We start from the raw sequence: 20,267 nt of genomic DNA on the forward strand, positions 1-20,267 counted from the left end.
GTGTAGCAAATAAAATTGAGAAAAAAAAAACGCTAATTAAATTAATATACCAAACTTTGAAATGACTTTATTACCGGTAGAGCTATGGGTTTCTTTTATGTTATCCATGGTTGAGTTGACAATATATTTATAACTAAAATCATGCAAACCTCTATGCTTTTTGACAGTTTTCGTATAGACGGCATAATTAAATCCAATCAGAACAACGAATATGTACAAGATATGCTCAAAAATCGTAGTAATGTAATAATGGTTCCACATGATAAAAATGTGCAGTTCTAAGGTTTAAACAGTCAAACCACTATATTTATTTTACAGTTCCTACACATGGTTTCCGAAAAAAATTCACCGAAACGTAGAAATTCAAAAGTTTTTCTTGCAGCTCAGGATCGTTCAATAATTAAAGTTTACGCTTTGGCCAAATCTCACGACGCAAACCGTTTCACTTAATATCGTCATATGATGCATAAGCCGGATTGTTAAAAGATATTACGTCCTCTTTGCTTCCTTCCTTCATTTCAACTTGTGAAGTCGCCTGTTCCTTATCACGTTGGCGATTTTTGCGTCTGACTCTGAGAAAACAGATGACCCCAACCACCACTGTGACGGCTACAACCACGACAGCTGCTGAAATAGCGACAAAAATATACCATGGTGTGCTACGGGATGTAATATCTGTAAAGGAAAACACAACTTTGTGAGCGAGTTTAATATTATCAGTAAGACAGCCGAAAAAAAAAAAATAATGTGTAGTGCAAGTGTTATGGGTTACTTAAATCTGGGCACTAGTTAATATTAATTTTTCTTCGATTTGAAGACGGGTCGTTAATAAACGCCGGGTCTTCAGGGTCGAGTTGGAAATAATTAAGCCTGAAGCCATTTATTCGAGGCAGAATAAGCTTATTGCTGTGTTTTTTTTTAATAATAAACACTGGGCTCGTATATACTGCTGGAGTCAAATAAACACCGGTTCCACCACGACAAGTTCGAAATAAAAAAGCCTGTGACACTCGGGGAAATAAGGAATACGAAGGAATTTTCAAACATGGCGGTGTTTGAGGTAGCAAGCCAGCCAAGACGTTTAACATATCTCACCGTTCACATGCGCTAGTTTATGCCCCGGGGGGGAGGGACTCCCTATAATGGATTATACGGGGAGACTCCGCCCGAAAAAGGGTACCTTTTTCAGGCTTCAGGTATATATATATAAGGGTTGGGATTTCACAAGTTTAGGTGTATGAAAAGGTAGGTAAAAACTTAATTTAGGTATTTAAAGGGCCTTGTATTAAAATATTTCTAACAGACGCTACTTATGGCTGTATCATTTTAATTTATTAAGCACTACTAACATGAAAATGACAAGAAAACGCGCTTTTTTTAAGTATATGCCATTTCATGAAGGCATGTGAAAGGGTTTCCTTTTTTCACTAAAAGTTTGATGAAAGGGGTACTGCTCTCTCAAAATGGTAGACAAAAGGGTAAGGGGTTGGAACTCAGGGCGGAACCCCGTATAAAACTTTTCTGAATGCCCTTTACCCCCGGAGTTCATGTTCATCCTACCTTTTGAGCATTTCGGTAAAGTTCCATTCCATTGGCCGTCCTTCCCACAAAGAAGAGTTTTTGAGCCAATCAGCGCGAATCCTTGATTGCAGGCGAACCAATAGCGCGAGCCCACGCTTGTACCGTTGTTACCATGCGCATGACCATTTTCAATGGACTTAACAGGAAGGCATTCTTCAAAAAAACAAAGCAGCAAATGCGTTTCGCGATATATATATATATATATATATATATATATATATATATATATATATATATATATATATATATATATATGTGTAACTCGTGACTGGGCATATGGTAGGGAAAAATGTTTTTTCAGGTATATTAAAGTATTTAACTGACGTAACTTCGTATATTAAAACCAGCAATGCTAATAACGCGTATATCCTAGCCAGGAATGAGTTACCGGGTATATTGAGAAAGTGATGCGTGACTGCGTATATTAAAGCGAGTGACAAGTACTGCGTGACCGAGTATGTGCATTACTCTGTATATTAAATCAAGAATGCGTGACTAGGTATATTAAAACACGAAGCCGTTATTTGGCAATTTCGTCTGGAGGTCTAACCTAATAATAACCTTCGAAATTTGCGACACATCCAGTTCAGTAAATAAAAAATAGTACATGTATTTACCCGTTTGGTGGCAGCTCGGTTTAGAACCATTCCACTCTCCGTATAAGCAAGATATGACAGACGAGCCGTTCAACAGGAAGCCTGGGTCACAGTGGAATCTGTAGACTATTCCGCCATCTATTATATCGTTTTTCATCATGGTACCGCCATGAAATGTGTCTTTAATTGGATTGCAGCCTGCAACCGACAGAAGGTGGACTAGTTTTCAATTCAAGACACCGTTGTTCTATGTAGGCAAGCAAGTACGTAATAGTAATAATAGCAATAAAAATAACAATAACGATTACAGTAACGGTAACGATAACGATAACGATGGTGACAATTATAATGATTTCTTATATTTTAATATATTTTCTGTTGGTGACCTTGCAATCCGGTGGTCCAAGTCACCTTCCGCGGCCATGGAATGAGCAAATTTCCCCTTACAAATATCGAATAATATAATAACAGGATCTCAAAAAAATATTTCACCGCACAATCTATCCTCCATCCTACCTTTTGAGCATTTAGGTAAAGTTCCATTCCATTGGCCGTCCTTCCCGCAAACAATAGTGTTTGAGCCAATCAGCGTGAAGCCTTTAGCGCAGGTAAACCAATAGCGCGAGCCTACGCTTGTACCGTTAGCATGCGCATGACCGTTTTCAAAAGACCCAACAGGAAGGCAAACTGAAAAAGAGAAAGTTATCTATGACTGAGTATATTAAAGCAAGCTAAAGAGGTTGGAAGCCGATCAAAGTAACAGAATAGAAAAGTTCGTCCAGCAATTTGTTTTAGCCGTTTGTTTTACCTATAGTCAGAATTTCAGGCTAATTTAATCCTTGAAAAAAGTGCCACAAAACTAAAATAACACATCAAGTTCACATTTATTGACCTGTTTGGTGACAACTTGGTTTAGACCCATTCCACTCTCCGTGCAAACAAGATACGACAAAGGAGCCGTTCAACTGGAAGCCTAGGTTACAGTGGTATCTGTAGATTATTCCGCCATCTTGTGTGTCATTTCTCAGCACGGTACCATTACCAAGTGCGTTTTCAATTGGAATACATTCTGTACATAAAATATCAAAGGTGAGCTGTATTTTTCTTACGATTATTAAATAAAACATGTTTTTATTATTACTAATTTCTCTTGATTTTCAAATAACACATTTATTTACCTAACTGGCAGCTCGGTTTGGACCCATTCCACTTCCCGTGTAAGCAAGATATAACAGACGAGTCGTTCAATTGGTAGCCTGGGTTACAGTGGAATCTGTAGATTATTCCGCCATCTTGTGTGTCATTTCTCAGCACGGTACCATTGCTAAGTGTGTTCTCTATTGGAATGCATCCTATATAGAAAGTATTTAATCAATCAATCAATCAATCAATCAATCAATCAATCAATCAATCAATCATCAATCAATCAATCAATCAATCAATCAATCAATCAATCAATCAAGCAAGCAAACATGCAAGCAAGCAAGCAAACTTTTTCATGGACAGGAAAGTTTCTTCCTGCGTAGTCACGGCGGCCATTTTGGTGTTTCAAAACAATGAAACGGCGGCCATGTTGGTGTACCAAGCCAATCCTGTGGGATTTGAAGTCTTTTCTTAAGAAAACGCTTTGCTTTTGTTCCAATACATTTGTGTAGATGCTGGCCACGTGAGTGAAAACGCTCTATAAAATGCTACGTTTTTGCATTGGCATTTGACCCAAAATTGATATTATCCAAAGTATCGCATCAACAAAGCGAAACTTAAATACTACACTACATTTGAATTAGATCTCTTTCCTTAACATACCGTGGAATGATAATAAAATGTATCGGACCTTCTTTTCTGAGTACAGTTATTTTTTTTCTGTTCACTAGTTTATATTCCAACTCAATCTTCTCACCTGGTGTTTCAGTTTCATTGATTACTGCAACAAACGATTCCACTGCCTGCTTAGAAGCCTCTCCAATGCTAACCTTTCCAGTAGAGTGGATATCAAACAGACACTGTTTGTTATCACCACACACGTCACGAGCCTGCTGTCCCAGGGTTGCGTTATCAAACACCAAGTCATCTCGATCCAAAAATATCGGTACGTATCCGACATCAAAAAAGGACGAATGATTCTTTCCTTCATCGTAAGTAAATAACGAGTTATTTGCGGTTGTAGCCCCTGGAATGGAAGGATATCACAGAATATGAAGACAATACCTGTAGCTTTGGCTATGGTTTAGCATTTTTGTGAAAAGAAAATTTCACACAAATCACTTTCCAAAATGTTTCTGTCCATAAATACCTGATTGAAGAATCGTTGACCCATGAAAAATATCAACCATGAACGATGTGACTCAAATGTTTACTGGGAAATCGGAAAATAATTGTTGTCTTTGACAGAATAAGCATGATAATAAGACAGGTTGCATGAATCATGCTCCTAAGGCTCTCAAAGAAAGAAAATGTCTTGATTATCAAAAAAAAGAATATTACCAAGCTTACCAAGGCTGTTTACCCAGAATGACATTGGATCATATGGTTCATGGTTTATGCTTTTCACAGGGTCAATGTTTCTTCAATTAGGTATATACCAACTTGCACGTCCAGCATTAGTATCCAATCTCTCTGCGACCTAACATCGCACAAACGACGACTGGATACGAGGTTATATGATTCAATACATGACACGATTATTTAGCTGAAAGTAATATATTGAGATTGTTCAGTTATAGCAATGACACAAGAATATCATGTAATTCTTACAAAGCTGCCCAAATTTGTAGTGGATTGTGGTCTGACTTGAATTAGTGTCCAGGAATGTTCCGTTAGGAAGCAGAAATTCATTTTCTTGTTTTCCGTTCCAGAAACCTAGAAGGCCACTTGTATTTCCTGAATGAAAAATAGGAAATATAACAAAGCTATGAAACCAGGACAGTAAATTCGAATTAAAGGGACTATGTCACGGGGTTTTCGCAGATTTTTGGTCAAAACTATTCTGAAGTTAGTAGTAGGCAACTTAACCCTAAAGAAACATTATCTTTGAACAACTAAAGGAATATATAACCTTAATTTGGGGATATAAATCAAGCTCCGGCTATAAATATTGATTAAAAAAAAAACATATTTCGAGGACGCGCGGAAACAACTTGAAAACGTTTGCCTAACTTTTCCAAATTGCAATCCGTTTCCATCCGCGCCATCCGCAGCCAAAGATGCTTGTTAACAGTTTCAGTGCTCTAATATAGCATTTTTTTTAAAACGGACTATTACTTTTAGCTTTCATGCCACATAAATATAAATTTTGGCTGTTCAAAAATCTAGTAAAATCCGTGACAAAATCCCTTTAAACAATCTGTGAAAAAAGCATTTCATTTGTTCCAAAGGTTAGAACAGTGCGCCTGTCAGAGAAGCTGTCGAGTATCCAGTCCTACGTTTGTATCACACCTTAGGGTCTTAACAGGGTGCACCTTGGATGCTTGATCGGTGAAGCAGGAGTCAAGTCATGGACTGTTAAATTTTCATTCCTTGGTAAGATTCCTTTTAAAACCATATTACAAACCCAAACGTAATTTTCCTTTTTTGATAGCCAACTGTTCATAAGCACGTCAAACTTCGAACGGCTGGAATAAATAAACTTCGAAATCTTAATGTCGCGAATGTCTCTTGAAATTAAACGAAAAAGACACGGGCAAATCAATAATACATTGTTACCAGGAGTATACCCACCCTTAAACATTGGTGGTACAAGAAGCATCATCTGTAAAATATCCTCAACTTTCTCAGTTGTGACTGATATTCCAGAATCAAATATGGTGGAAAACTTAGATGTATTGTTGTATTTTAAAACGATGACGCCGTTAAAATCTATCATCAAGTCCTCATCAAATTCCATTAGATCTCCATTCACCAAGACCTCTATCTCGTTGCGGCCATTGATGTGGACCTGTTAAGAAACAAATCGTTATACCGCTCCTGAAATCAGGAATGAAACTTACAGTTCCCCCTCGCACCTTCCCAACTCCTTTTCGATCGTTTCTACGAGGAAGTGTACTCCGACATTTAGAATTTTGGACCCTACTAGATAGATAGATAGATAGATAGATAGATAGATAGATAGATAGATAGATAGATAGATAGATAGATAGATAGATAGATAGATAGTTTATTAATACAACTTCGCAACCTAAAAGGTTGAATTATGTCATATTTACAAATTTATAAAGCTATAAAAACTAACGATAAAATGTAAAAATATTTAAAGAACTATACAAGAGTGATTAAAATCCAAACTTAAGTACATTAGAGATAATAAAACTATTTCTAAATCTATTAGTCTTAAAAACAGGGTTAAACTGGCGTGACTTTCTGAGGTTATAACTACTAAGATTCCGTGGGGGCAGTAAATTCCTCAGCCTACTGTCATTGTTCTTTACTACTATTGCGTAAACATTTGTTTCACGACATTATTGGCCTCAGTCAGCCCTTATGCCGGATTTCCACTGACACGTACTTTTTTAACTGCGTTTACGAGCGTGAAAAAAAATTTAGAGACAATGTTTGAACAGTTGCGTAAACGTGTACAAACGGTCGTTCATACATTGTCTCTATTTTTTTTTTCACGCACGTAAACGCACGTAAAAAATTATGCGTCAGTGGAAATCCACTGTTAGGGGGGGGTTTCTGGCCAGGGTTTTTTAGCGCTAGACTTTTACCAGTGCGTATAAAGTCGGTAGGCTAGTATTAACTTTTGGTTTGTAATCCAAAAATGAAGCTGTTGATATAGATTCTGGATCGAGAGCAAAACTCGGTATAAAATATAAGTTTTAAAATTGTTTAGATAAGACTTGCTTTGAATACATCGAGATTAGTAAGATATGTTCATTTCAATATGTAAAAAAGAAAATTTGTGAATTTTTATAGTTATCGTGATATTTTCGGAAAAAATCATGGTTTCCTTTTACCTGTACAACATCTGAGCCATTTTCCGTCATTGCAAACGCTTTATAAATTGTAGCACGAGTGCTGCTGCCATCATCATTGATCAAGGGCTGCATTCTTCCCTGGAGTTTAAAGTCAGGCCCAGCGACATTGAGGATTTGATACTCGCCATAACCATTAAAGGTGTATTCCACTCCATCAAGTGTGATCATGTGAGGATCGCCAAAACCAGTGGCTATAAAACGCGAACAATTACGGATAAACAATAGGACTTAATGGAGTTATTTTGGTCTGTAAAGTAATCATATGAGTTATTTTTTTTTAAATCAGTCGACCGCGTATTGAGCAAGACAGATCGACCCACTGATTTTATTGTTTGATTGATGGGTTGATTGGTTGAACAGTTCATTTATCGGTTTATTTATTCATTTATCTGGAACTGACAGACTGTCCGATTGACTATTTGACTGACTGACTGACTGACTGGCTGACAGGCTGACAGACTGACTGACTGACTGATTGATTTATTGATTGACTGACTGACTGACTAACTGACTGAGGGGGGAGGTACAGAATAGGAAAGAGGGAGAAATGGCCAAAAACATTATGGAGGAGGGAGGAGAAATGTAGGGTTAAAAAATAGGGAGAAGGGAGAAATTTTAGCTCAAAAAGTAGGGAGGAGGGAGAAATTGGCGCAAAAAGTAGGGAGGAGGGAGATTTACCCTCCTGTCCCTCCCCGCTCACTGACTGACCGACCAACCGACCGACTGACTGACTGACTGACTCGCGTGCGCTGACTAACAGAGCGATTTAGCAGAACCATCACTCAGTAAATTCTTACTACCAAGAGGTTCTGTCTGTTAATTCGCATAGCCTTATTACCTGGTCTTGGTGGTTCATAATTAGAGCCGTCATCTGAAGGTCTTTTCTCAAAGTACTTTGCACAGTTGTCAGAGAGCAGACAGCAATCCAAATAAGGCACAAGGTCGTGAAAGAAATGAGAGAAGACTGGTACTCCTGTCTCGATATGAAATCGATCTAGAGATCCTCCGTTTTGCGGCCCGACCATTAAGTTTCCTTGCTTGTTGTAGCAGCATTGTTGTCCAGCACCTTGATTACTATAAAGTCAGTTGAGGACAGTAGTTGGAACAATGAAACAATTTTTACCAATGCAATATTTGTGTTGTTAGAAAATGAAAAGTAACCATTTACGTTAGTTAAACAATTAGGTAAAACCCCTAAAATCTTGAGTCAATCTGTATTAACTTGTTTTATACTGTGCAGGGGCACCCAGCGACTAGTTTCGTAAATACGTCTGGCCAGCTAGCATTTTCGGAAAAGCAACCGACAACCGACCCGCTCAAGTCTTGTACGCACCTTTTCTTGTTTGGCGCCCCTGACTGTCGGCTAAATTAAACATCAGTGAAAAGGGTCTAGCTCACTCTGTTTTAGGTAAAACGTACAGCCCAATCGTTCATCAACGCTGGACCTGAAACTACCGTCACTGACTCACTAAAATCTTGACTGAATTGCATGCGCGGGAGGTTGCCAAGTAAATTTAAATTTCTATTTAAGTGCCCTTTTCATTCTTCAGTAGTATCCAGGTGACTCAGGCGGGGGGACTCAGGGCCTTTTAGCAACTGATGCAGGTAATCGTGCTGTTCAGGAATGCGACGTGCTGTACAGGAATGCGTTATTAATATGCAATCAGTACAAAGTGTCAACTGGTTTTGTATAAATAAATGAACCATTACCAAACATGATGGAGAGATAGCATTTTGAGAACTTTACCGGATTACAAAAGTGTGAACTGTTGATCTACCTAGGAGTGTTTGTCCTGAAGCAGTGCGTAGCTCCAAAATGATAAATGACGCAATGGTGTTCGACTTTTGGATTGCAATATTCATCCAACGTGAATCGTCCACGGTCTGCCATTGCTTGAAGAAACGTTTGTGGGCAAGGAAGGAGGGAAGCGTCATCTGCGATGGCAACATAACAAAGAACAAAAACGATAAGTGGTTCACATAGGACATGTCATGAGGCAGTCTGGTGCAAAAAGCAAAGATTTCAGTTAACTTTTTTTTCTCCGTTTGAACCTGATTTGACGTTTTATATGAAATATACTTATTTTGATAAGGGCCTTTAAGGTGAAACAAGCTTATTTTACGTACCTGTGTATATCTTTGGATTGGGCTGTTTTCTGTACCAGTACTTGCATCTCTTGGGACCCCACCCATAGCTCAACCAGGAAAACAGATCGCTCCAGATCCAGTCATTCGGGGAATTACGAAGGCTGACACCAGTCTTTTTCACCAACACCAGTGTAACGAAACGGCCGTCCCCAACGACAGCTCTGAATAAAGAGAATAGCCAATAATTACATTATTTTGACATTCAACTTGATACTGGTTATTTGCGATTCTAAATACAACCAAATAGGATCAGAAAGTCTGCGACAGTTTTAAAATTGAATCAAAAGAGGACGTTGCTTTTCTTCTTACCCTTGTCCTTGTCCTTTGGGTACAGCAAGTTGACCTTCTCCAGTATTTAGCTGTTCTGCTATTAAAGGAAACATGCTATGAAAGTAAACGTGACCATCGTTCATCGTGGAAAAGCGCGCCAATTGAATGGTCACAGTCTGCTTCTCGCTTCCGAGGTAGCCCGGGTCCCATTTGATCTTGACAGGAAATTTCTCGATCCACGTTGCTGGTGCCAGTCGAAAAACTCGAGGTCTTACCCTGTTGATGTTAACTGCAAGAAAATAATAATAGAAAAATGTAGAAAAATTGTCAAAACAGCGTTTTGAGTCATGCATGAGCTAGGAACTGATTTAAGAATAATTCACAAATGTTTAATTTGCAAGGGTTGTCTTCAAAATCATTGCGTAGAAAAAATAATTTTGGACACTATATTTCTCACTATATTTATATTTTTTATAGCCAAATCAATGCCTCTTATAAATCGAGGTCGAGGTCCGTACTCTAAGACACGGACCGAGATTTTTTCCCCAGATTGATGGCCCAAGCGCGAAGCGTGCAGGTCATCAATCGACGGGGAAAAAAACGAAAATCCGTATCCCTTTACTATGGACCGAAAAAAGGAGATAAGATAAGATCTTAAGTATCCCTGTTATCCTAAAAAAAATAAAAAGAGTGATAGAGACGTGAAGTTAGTGCTGTCTGACTGGTATTCTGCTAAATCGCGTTTTCAAAATAAGGTATGTTTTCCGCTTTGAATTCCGATTGAATTGTGGGTCATACTGTAGAATACGGCACGTAAAATTGATCAATCTTGATCACAACGCGCACATTATCTACGTAGCTGGCGGGATTCTTGACCGAGTGCTTTATTTACAACGAACGGCGGAAGGCTAACGATCTGAGGATAATTACTAATACACCACACGAGTACTACGAGCAACATACGGGTAACATACGAGTAACACACGAAACATACGGGCACATACGGGTACATACAGGTAATATACAAGTAACATACGGATACTTACGAGTAACATACGGATACATACGAGTAACATACGGGTACATACGAGTAACATACGGATGCATACGAGTAACATACCAATACATATGTGTGCATACCAATTCCTTTTTCAATTCCCTTTATTTTGTTCTATTTTTCATTTTTATCAGTATGCTCCCCCACCCCCCTTCCCGTCAACAAGGTTGCGTGACGAGCCCAAAGGACAAAACGTATTGAAGACGTATCAAGAATTTGAAATGTTATAAGGTCAATAGCTCAACTTCTTGAATTCACTTACATACGATCTTACCCGTAACATACGAGTAACAAAAGGACACATATAGGTGCATACCAGTTCCTATTTCATTTCACTTTATTTTATTTTGTTTTTTTATTTTTCATTTTTTTGTTCCTTGTCCTTTGCGCTCGTCACGCAATCTTTTCGGAGGAGAGAGCGATGGAAAAACACGTTACATCTAATGACCAATAATTGATTTTTCGATTATTATTCGATTATTATACTCGTATGTTACCTGTATGTACCCGTAATTGCGCGTATGTTTTGTTTTGTTTACTTGTGTTAAATAAAATAAAATGAAATGAAATGAAATAGGAACTGGCATGCATGTATCCGTATGTTAGGAACCGTAACCCTGGTCAAGGGAGGCTAAGGGTGTACTGACACTTGCCCAAGGCGTCCACCCAGGCTAGTGGAGGGAAGGATGCGCCTTACTGCTCCATTCTAGACCGGCTACAAGCAAGGTCTAGCCACGCCCAGGTCTAGCCACTGCCTCCCCACTGCCTTGTGGTGGCTAGGGATAGCCAAAGGCTATGGGAGTAAGCCCTGAAAGAAAAAACCGGAGTGGAGTCCCGTGAGGCGGTTGCATGGCATACTTGTCACCTTCCGGCAACTCCTGCATCCTGGTCCGTCCCCAGTCGTCTCGACCTTGTCTTGCCACTGGATACGGCGCATCAGGACGAGAGAGTGAGGCTGATCCTGCGCAAGTCTCCCTCACTTTAATCCAAGTCACGCGCAAGTCATGACATCACCACCACCTATTATTCAAGTTCTGTGGCGATGGGGGATCGGCGAAGCAGCAGGTGAGGATACACTGGGAGCTGTAGTCGTGAACCTGCACACAGGCGGCTCAGGACAAGTGGTCGCCCTTCACTAGACCGAGGCAACAGTGGAGTCCGGCAGCCTCCTGAGTGACCGAGCAGCCCTCTTTAGGATCGCTCTGCTCGCCTCCGTAGCATGAGGACGGGGCTAGAAAAGGTGCCCTAAACATAGCCTGCCTCACCTTGCCCTGGCCAGTATACCGCAACTGGCGGGGATCCCTCTTTCTGCGGTCGAAACCAGAGAAAGAAGAAATCAAAAGTGCTCACCTTAGCATCTTGGAACGTTAGAACTCTACTTGACAACACTAAAGCTGACAGGCCAGAGAGAAGGACAGCTCTAGTGGCTAGGGAACTTGATCGCTACAAAGTTGACATCGCGGCTCTTAGCGAAACTCGCCTCGCCGACAAAGGCCAGCTGACAGAGACTGGTGGCGGCTACACGTTTTTTTGGAGCGGACGCAGCAGCGAAGAGCGGCGGGAGGCAGGAGTGGGATTTGCCATCAAAACAACACTCGTCCGTCAACTTGCCTGCATTCCTGAGGGTCACAACGATCGTCTCATGAAAATGCAGCTGCCACTTGGACAGAAGACAAATGTCACCTTGATTAGTGCCTACGCCCCAACCATGACCAACCCTGATGAGATCAAGGACAGGTTTTATGAAGAGCTCGACTCCCTCATAGCCTCTGTTCCAAAATCAGAGAGGCTTGTCATCCTGGGAGACTTCAATGCACGCGTCGGCACTGACCACCAAGCATGGCACAGAACCATCGGAAAACATGGAGTTGGAAAATGCAACAGCAATGGTCTCCTCCTGCTTAGACTATGTGCCTCACACGACCTGATTATCACCAACACGATGTTCCGCCTGCCAAACCGCAACAAGACATCGTGGATGCATCCTCGCTCACGGCACTGGCATCTCATTGACTATGTCATCACCAGGGCCAAGGATAGGCGGGACGTACGAGTGACCAAAGCCATGTGTGGTGCTGACTGCTGGACGGACCATCGCCTGATTATTTCAAAATTGAATTTTTCCATCCAGCCGAAGAGAAGGCCCCAGGGGAAGAAAGTCCCCAGGAGACTTAATGTAAACAAACTCAAATGCCCTGACACTGTCCAAAAACTCCAGCTTAACCTGGACAACAAACTCGAGAACCTCCAACCAAATCTTGAAAGTGTTGAAGAGAAATGGGCATCCTTCAGGGATGCAGTTCACTCCGCTGCCCTGGAAACTCTTGGCCCTGCTACCAGACACCACCAGGACTGGTTCGACGAGAACGACAGTGAGATACACTCTCTTCTTGAAGAAAAACATCGTATGCTGCGTGCCCACCAGAATGACCCAACCAGCGTGGCTAAAAAAGCTGCCTTCGCCAACATGCGCAGAACAGTCCAAGCTAAGCTCCGCTCTATGCAGGACTCTTGGCTCAGCGCCAAGGCCGACGAGATCCAAGGATATGCCGACAGGCACGACACAAAGAGGTTTTTTGATGCACTGAAAGCTGTCTATGGACCACAGTCCTCTGGATCCTCTCCCCTACTTAGTGCAGACGGCTTAACCCTGCTGACCGACAAGAAGCAGATCCTAGACAGATGGGCTGAGCACTTCAACAGTGTGCTTAACCGCCCTGCAGCGATCAATGACCAAGCGATTGCACGCCTTCCTCAATTGGCAATTAACACAGAGCTGGACACCCCACCTACATACGAAGAGGTCAACAAAGCCATCAAGCAGATGACCACTGGGAAAGCTCCAGGCCCCGACGCTATCCCTGCTGAGGTATACAAGACAGGTGGTGAAACCATTCGCAGTCAGCTGACAAGCCTGTTCCAGTCTATATGGTACCAAATGCACCTGCCACAAGAATTCAGGGATGCCACAATCGTGCACATCTATAAACGGAAGGGTAATCGCCAGTCCTGCGATAACCACAGAGGAATATCCCTCCTGTCCATAGCAGGCAAGATCCTGGCCCGTGTCCTGCTCAATCGTCTGCTGGAACACCTGGAGCAAGGCCTCCTTCCTGAGAGCCAATGCGGCTTCCGTACGGGTCGAGGGACCACTGACATGATCTTTGCTGCCCGTCAGCTCCAAGAGAAGTGCATGGAGCAGCATCGCGACCTCTACACGACCTTCGTTGACCTAACTAAGGCCTTTGATACAGTCAGCCGGGAAGGCCTCTGGAAGATCATGGAGAAATTCGGCTGCCCAAGCACATTCATCACAATCGTCCGCCAATTCCATGACGGCATGATGGCCAGAGTTCTCGACGGTGGTGAACCATCCGAAGCCTTCCCAGTGACCAACGGAGTCAAACAGGGTTGTGTTCTGGCCCCGACGCTGTTCAGCTTGATGTTCTCGGCAATGCTGTCTGACGCCTTTAGGGACTGCGATCCTGGTCTTGACATCAGGTACCGGTACGACGGAAAACTGTTCAACCCCAGGAGGTTGCAGGCCGTCACGAAGGTGAAGGAGACTGTTCTCAGAGACTTTCTCTTTGCTGACGACTGTGCCCTCAATGCCAGCAACGAGCAAGAAATGCAAGCGGAGATGGACAGTTTTTCCACAGCCTGCAACAACTTCGGTCTCACAATCAGCACCAAGAAGACAGAAGTAATGTACCAGCCAGCCCCGAACAAGCAGTACCACGAGCCGCAGATAACGGTGAATGGTCAGACACTACAGGCAGTTGAGTCTTTCACATACCTAGGCAGCACACTCTCTCGCAATGCAAACGTTGACGCTGAGATCAACAACAGAATCTCCAAGGCATGCAGCGCGTTTGGGAGACTGCGGGAGAAAGTCTGGGAGAGAAGAGGAATCAGCCTCAATACCAAACTTAAAGTCTACCGTGCTGTGGTCCTCACCACCCTACTGTACGGTTGCGAAACCTGGACTGCGTACAGACGGCATGAGAAGCTGATCAACCACTTCCATCTGAGGTGCCTCCGAAACATTCTACACTTTCGCTGGCAGGACAAAGTCCCGGACACGGAAGTACTGAGGCAGGCAGACCTTTCCAGCGCCATAACCATCATGCGCAAGGCCCAGCTGAGATGGGCAGGCCACGTCTCTCGCATGCCAGACGATCGCATTCCAAAGCAGCTCTTCTACGGAGAACTCTGCTCTGGCAAGCGCACAGTTGGAGGGCAACGAAAGCGCTACAAGGACAGTCTGAAAGTCTCCCTAAAAGACTTTAACATCAGCACTGAGTCCTGGGAGTCTCTTGCCTCCGACAGACCCTCCTGGCGCCAATGCATCACAAAAGGAGCCCAGGCAGCAGAGAAACGCAGGTCCCGTCAAGCCGAGGAGAAGCGAACAGCACGCAAGGGAAGAGCCGTCGGCACAAACAGCACAGCCCCTACCCACTTCTGCTCCACATGTGGGAGAGGCTTCCTTGCCCAGATTGGCCTTATCAGCCATCTGCGGACTCACCAAAGAATCTAGATGTCTTATGGTCATCTTCGAATACGAAGGACGAACAACAACATCCGTATGTTACTCGTATGTTACCTGTATGTAACCGTATGTACCCGTATGTTTCGTGTGTTACTCGTATGGTACCCGTATGTTACTCGTGGTACTCGTGTGGTGTATTAGTCATGATCCGATCTGAGAGATATAATATAAAGGTCGGGACACACTAGGCGACAAGTCACTCCGTGGGTACTACTTCAAAACAAGTCGCTGCGACAAAGCGCTTGTTCGTTGCACACACAGCGAATTTTGAGAGTGGGAATGTGACTAGTTTTCCAATTCAATATGGCAAAAAATACACGACGATCTCTCACTGGTTAATTTATATTTTGTCACAGCGGTTTGTCGCAGAGTGTACACACGCTGCGACAGCGCTGCAATCGCTCATTTTGTCAATGCGATGTGTCGCACGAATTCAAACCATTCGTACGACACATCGCAGCGACACATCGCAGCAACTTGTCGCCGCGACGTGTTGCAGCGACTTGTCGTCTAGTGTGTCCCGCCCTTAATTCATGGTCATATAACATACAGTCACTTATTAAAATTGCAGCCCGTATCGAATTTGTGAATATCACCTGTTGTAAAACTTCCCTGAAAATCAAAACTCTTCCCTCCATTGACGGACATTTTGATTGACAACCTGCCAGTCGTGCTAAGCATGGGCACGGTACAGGATGCCCGGATGTTGCTGATATAACTTCCGTTGCTCACTTTCCCGCCAGGAAATTCACAAATGATAAGATCCGATGAAGTGTAACAAGGTCCAGCTATGAAAATATTATCACCACCAAGCATAATTCCTGAACGCGGTGAAACCACGAGTGATCCTAAAAATAAGGAAAATTTAAGTTTGGATTTACATCAACAAGTCCACCCGCCCACCTGAAATGCAATCGACCTGCATAGCAACCTAACTGGCTATCTAGCTAGCAAACTACTAACCCACCTACCTACCTGCCTATTTACCGACCCATCTACCTACCAGCCTGTCTGTCAGTTGGTTTGTCTGTTTGTCTGTCTGTCTGTCTGTCTGTCTGTCTGTCTGTCTGTCTGTCTACCTACCTATCTGTCTGTCTGTCTATCTTTCTGCCTGCCTGCCTGCCTGCCGGTCTGTCCGCTTGCCAGTCTGTCTATCTGTCCATCTATCTAAGTCACCGATTAAAATATGCGCAAAGAATGGATCGAAATATTATGGCGCTAATGATGTTCCCTGTAAATGGATGGTAGTTCTATTTCTTCTTTATAACACTCTAGTAATGTATGTTGAAGTTCCGTTGAAAAATCAATTGCATTGCATCGGGTCAGTTAATGCCTTTCATATCCAACAATCAATTACAGCTCAAGTTTTTCATCGATTCCGTTATGTGCTGGCATGAACCAAAAATGCTGTTTCTATGGGAATTCCCTGTCAAAGTTTACTTTTAGAAACAGCTGTGACCAACTTTAGGTATATCGTACTGCTTGATTGAGATAAAAAGCGTGAAAAAGATTTAAGATAAAGTAATAAAATTGAAAACGGCTTTTCGCCTTTTCTTTTTCAATAGCTGCTTTACCAAATCTGATTATTTTCAGAAATGAAATATTGCAAAAATTATTTGACATCGAATTCCTTGCACTTTATTTCACATGCATGTGAAAACTTTATTTTTAGCTTTCATGCAAAACGAGCTCAGGGACATAAGTAATGCAAAATTTGTGACACAAGTGTGGATAAGCCTTAAAGGAAGAAGAAGCTCTTACCTTTTGTGTTACAGCCACCAGCTTCGATCTTCGCGCTGTCAATACGGAACATCCAACGACCAGGCTTCCCCACATTAGACTTCTTAGGAATGTCAATAACTTGGTCTGTAGCCGATCCCGGGATATTAAAATATCTTATACCGTCACCGGCATTGAAGCCTGCCTGTAAGAGAAAGAGCGCCGGCGATTTATCACGAAGATACAAAAAGCGGTGGGGAACTTTTATGTCCGCTTGTACACAAAAAAATGTGATCCATGTTCCCTAAAATATCAGAAACACAGCTATTGTTCCCGTGTTCCGAGCTTTATTTTCCCTTTGGTCCCTTCCTCCCGATTATTTTATGCCCATGTTCCCTTTTCTCTGAACCCCTAGGAGAAGCTCAGAAGTTAACATACCTGTGCTGGGCTGCCACCAAGACCTGCATCATCTCCTCCACTTGCCGTGCCAGTAGTCCACGTGATTTTGTTGTAATTGAAAATGACAAACGAATGTCTACCGTTTGTAATCAGGACCGCCTGGAAAGTGTTTCTCTGCGGGGAGAAAGGAATTAAAACAAGTTAAAATAGAGTGAAACTTGTGTAGGGCAATACTTTCTTTACGCTTTTTCTAGTTAGAGAAAAAAAAAATGATCTGATGACTGATTCTTTTAAACAAGTAACACTAAAGTAAGTTAGCAAAGCTAGTGAACTAGCGAACCGGCGGTACGGTACGTTTCGATAGTGTGTAATCCGAAGCAATCATAACTAAAGGTGAATATACAGAAACTGGATTGTTTTGAGTTTGGACTGAGATCTGAATTCCTTACCCTATTTGTATAGCCCCCACTAGCGCCATAGAAAGCCACTTCATACCACGTGGCAATCAATAACCACGTGGCTTTGAATTTTCGTTGATCCACATAGGCAGCTTTGACGTCATCAGTGGCTTGTTGAAGGAGGTTAGGATCTGTGGTCTCTCTGTAGAACACATCTCCACCATTGCCCGTATCAACATCAGCCCAAAATGGCGCTACCAGTCGGCGGTTACCGCCGAGGGGAAATGTATCAGGTGTGTATTGTGAAACTTCAACCAGGAAAGAAATTACACCATTGTTGTTGACCTGACGGGAACAAAGAAAAAAATAATATTGTTAGATAGTTTAACTTTTCAACCACAGCACTCGCTAATTAACCTCGCTACTATCGCAGCCAACTGCATGCATTCGTTTACTTTAAAATAGCGTATGGAACTTGAAAATATGTTGTGTTATACTGGAGGAAAAATATTTACACAAGACGTCGTTCGGAATGATTTTTAATAATGTATGCCCCTTCCAGCCCCCCTGGGTGTATATGAGTCGTGTTCGTTGGTAACCAGAGTAAAACACGGCATGAATTGAACTTATCAGGTCCTCAAAAAAGTATATCGAGGTTTACTGAATTAAACAGTTGTCAAATAAAATATCTTTGGGATTTTTGGATTGTGTTACAATCGACGGCAACAAGTGTACATCATGGCATAATTTTAGGTTTTCAGTTTAAGGACATCTTGACCTCAAAGACTCTTGGCTCCTTCTATGCAAAGATTGCTTGCAGCAATGTGCAACGAAGTGCCATTATCACTGTTCTTACACGAAGCATTATATATTGTGAAATCTGAATCAATATAGCTTTCAGTACTTAGTATAGGTAATCACATGATTTTGAGTGCAATTTGGGATAAATCAGTACGAGTAAAATTTTCAAAGGCTAACAAAATTGCATGAGCCCGTAGGGTGAGTGCAATTTGTAGTTTTTGACTTTACTGTCAATCAATTTAATTTCAACTTTCTGCACTCAATTTCAACTTTTTGCACTCAAGTTTAACTTTCTGCACTGTTTGGGATTAATTGACGTGCTCTCAGTCAATGAGCATGCAGAAATTTTTGTATGTATATTATTAACGTGGAAATCTGATAAAAAATGCTGGAGAAAAAGTTATAAAAAGGTGACACACTTTTTTGCCTCTGTGAATTTGAAAGGTGTTTGGATCGTGCACACTGCAAAATTATGAACTGAGTTGTTTATATCACGCTGCCAGCCGACGAAATCGGAAGCATGACGTTAGCTGATTTAGGTCATTTTACACAGTCTGACCTTAAGATAATTCTTCTCGACTAAGCTTAAAAATAACATATTACGGTTAGAAATCCACCTTTAAAGGGGAGAGATAAAGACATTTTCTAGCCGATGTGAAAAGCAATCGCATGCACAAGCCACGACACTGTCCCCCTTTTTGAAGCTGCAAAAATAGAAAAAGTCACAAAGTATAAAAGGCTTAACTAACCAGAGTGAAAAAATAAATTAGATTATAAATCATCGGCGATTTCCTTTTCCCAAAAGGAAAATGTTGTCTCTCTCCCAACTCCAAATTGCATAGAAAATATTGGACAGCTTAAACAATCCTCGGTACATCCCGTTACGAGGTCTTGTTTACCCCGGAAGTAATACAATGCGAAACATTGCTCGAATACCGATGTCAGCTAGAGTCAACATTAGATACTGAGGAATGTGGTTTTTGTGTTCTTGCATCTCTTTCGCAGAAAAATCTAAACCTCTATAATGCTTCCCAAGTTGCTAGAAAATCTTTAAATCGAGTTGCTGTAAATAACTCATGACAATTGGTTCCTTTAAATGCCGCTATAATGTATACGAAATTCTCACTTCCTTGTAACGTAAGTTCTGGTAAATTTTAGCTATTACTGTACAAAGTGCTACCACGGAGCAATTTCTTTCAGATACTCCTCTTCACAGTAACCTTTAAGGCAATTTGCACAGTTTTGTGGTTTGCAAAAAAAAAGACCAAACAGTCACCATGCGCATAGTGTATGTCTGTTATATATTAAGTCATTGCATTACCCAAGCGCCTGCAACAGACAGTTGTTAAACGTCCCCTAAACAAATTCGACCCTTGCACAATAATACTATATCTGTGTCAATGATAAATTAGTTGCATTTAAGGAAATATGTCGAAGTTGTATACTTACAAACAGAGAATTGTGATACTGGTCAAAAAAAGGAAATGGAATCGATATCGGCATCGTCCCAGAACTCCCGTCATCATTTGGTGGCAGAACCTGATCGCCTTCGCTTTGTCCAAAAGGATAAAAATTTGGAAGTATAATAGCTTGTGAGGTAAGAATTTCTTCGCAGACGAGAAGCAAAAGCGGAATCATTATAACAGCACTCTTCATTTCAAGGCAATGGATGTATGCGTATTGTGAAAACGGCATACAAATGTCTACGCAGACTCTTGTTATGAGAAGGTGCACGACCTTATGTTGTTATTTTCGTTCTTACTGTGTCATGCTCTG

General features: G+C 41.7%; 2 protein-coding genes across 3 annotated transcripts in view; one reads left to right on the forward strand and one right to left on the reverse strand.

The window, feature by feature from the left end:
• Window positions 1-20,267, forward strand: part of LOC144644617 (sushi domain-containing protein 2-like) — a 69,779-nt gene that overhangs the window by 31,594 nt on the left and 17,918 nt on the right.
• Window positions 53-20,265, reverse strand: LOC144644616 (sushi domain-containing protein 2-like). Of its 2 annotated transcripts, XM_078504142.1 has the most exons (19): window positions 19,941-20,262; window positions 17,742-18,035; window positions 17,332-17,466; window positions 16,936-17,098; window positions 15,771-16,022; window positions 9,608-9,857; window positions 9,278-9,459; window positions 8,929-9,085; window positions 7,989-8,224; window positions 7,130-7,341; window positions 5,895-6,111; window positions 4,932-5,057; window positions 4,078-4,347; window positions 3,356-3,529; window positions 3,070-3,246; window positions 2,694-2,864; window positions 2,199-2,375; window positions 1,561-1,734; window positions 53-675 (listed from the first exon to the last, which is right to left on the reverse strand). In XM_078504142.1, the coding sequence occupies exons 1-19, from the start codon at window positions 20,184-20,186 to the stop codon at window positions 443-445; spliced, it is 3,846 nt and encodes a 1,281-aa protein (XP_078360268.1). In that variant the 5' UTR covers window positions 20,187-20,262; the 3' UTR covers window positions 53-442. The 2 variants fall into 2 exon arrangements, with proteins under 2 accessions (XP_078360268.1, XP_078360269.1); XM_078504143.1 differs by lacking the exons at window positions 1,561-1,734; window positions 2,199-2,375 and having other exon boundaries at window positions 19,941-20,265.

This window comes from Oculina patagonica, chromosome 2 (genome assembly GCF_052425735.1).
Source record: "Oculina patagonica isolate OP01 chromosome 2, crgOcupat, whole genome shotgun sequence".
Lineage (NCBI taxonomy): Eukaryota > Metazoa > Cnidaria > Anthozoa > Scleractinia > Oculinidae > Oculina > Oculina patagonica.

Bases quoted from the DNA above. Each gene is read 5' to 3' on its own strand.
- LOC144644616 (XM_078504142.1), bottom strand. From the start codon at position 20,186: ATGCCGTTTTCACAATACGCATACATCCATTGCCTTGAAATGAAGAGT. The intron at 17,099-17,331 runs GTATGTTAACTT...TTTCTCTTACAG, and splicing joins TTGGTGGCAGCCCAGCACAG to GCAGGCTTCAATGCCGGTGA. The intron at 9,086-9,277 runs GTACGTAAAATA...TTGCCATCGCAG, and splicing joins CAATCCAAAGATATACACAG to ATGACGCTTCCCTCCTTCCT.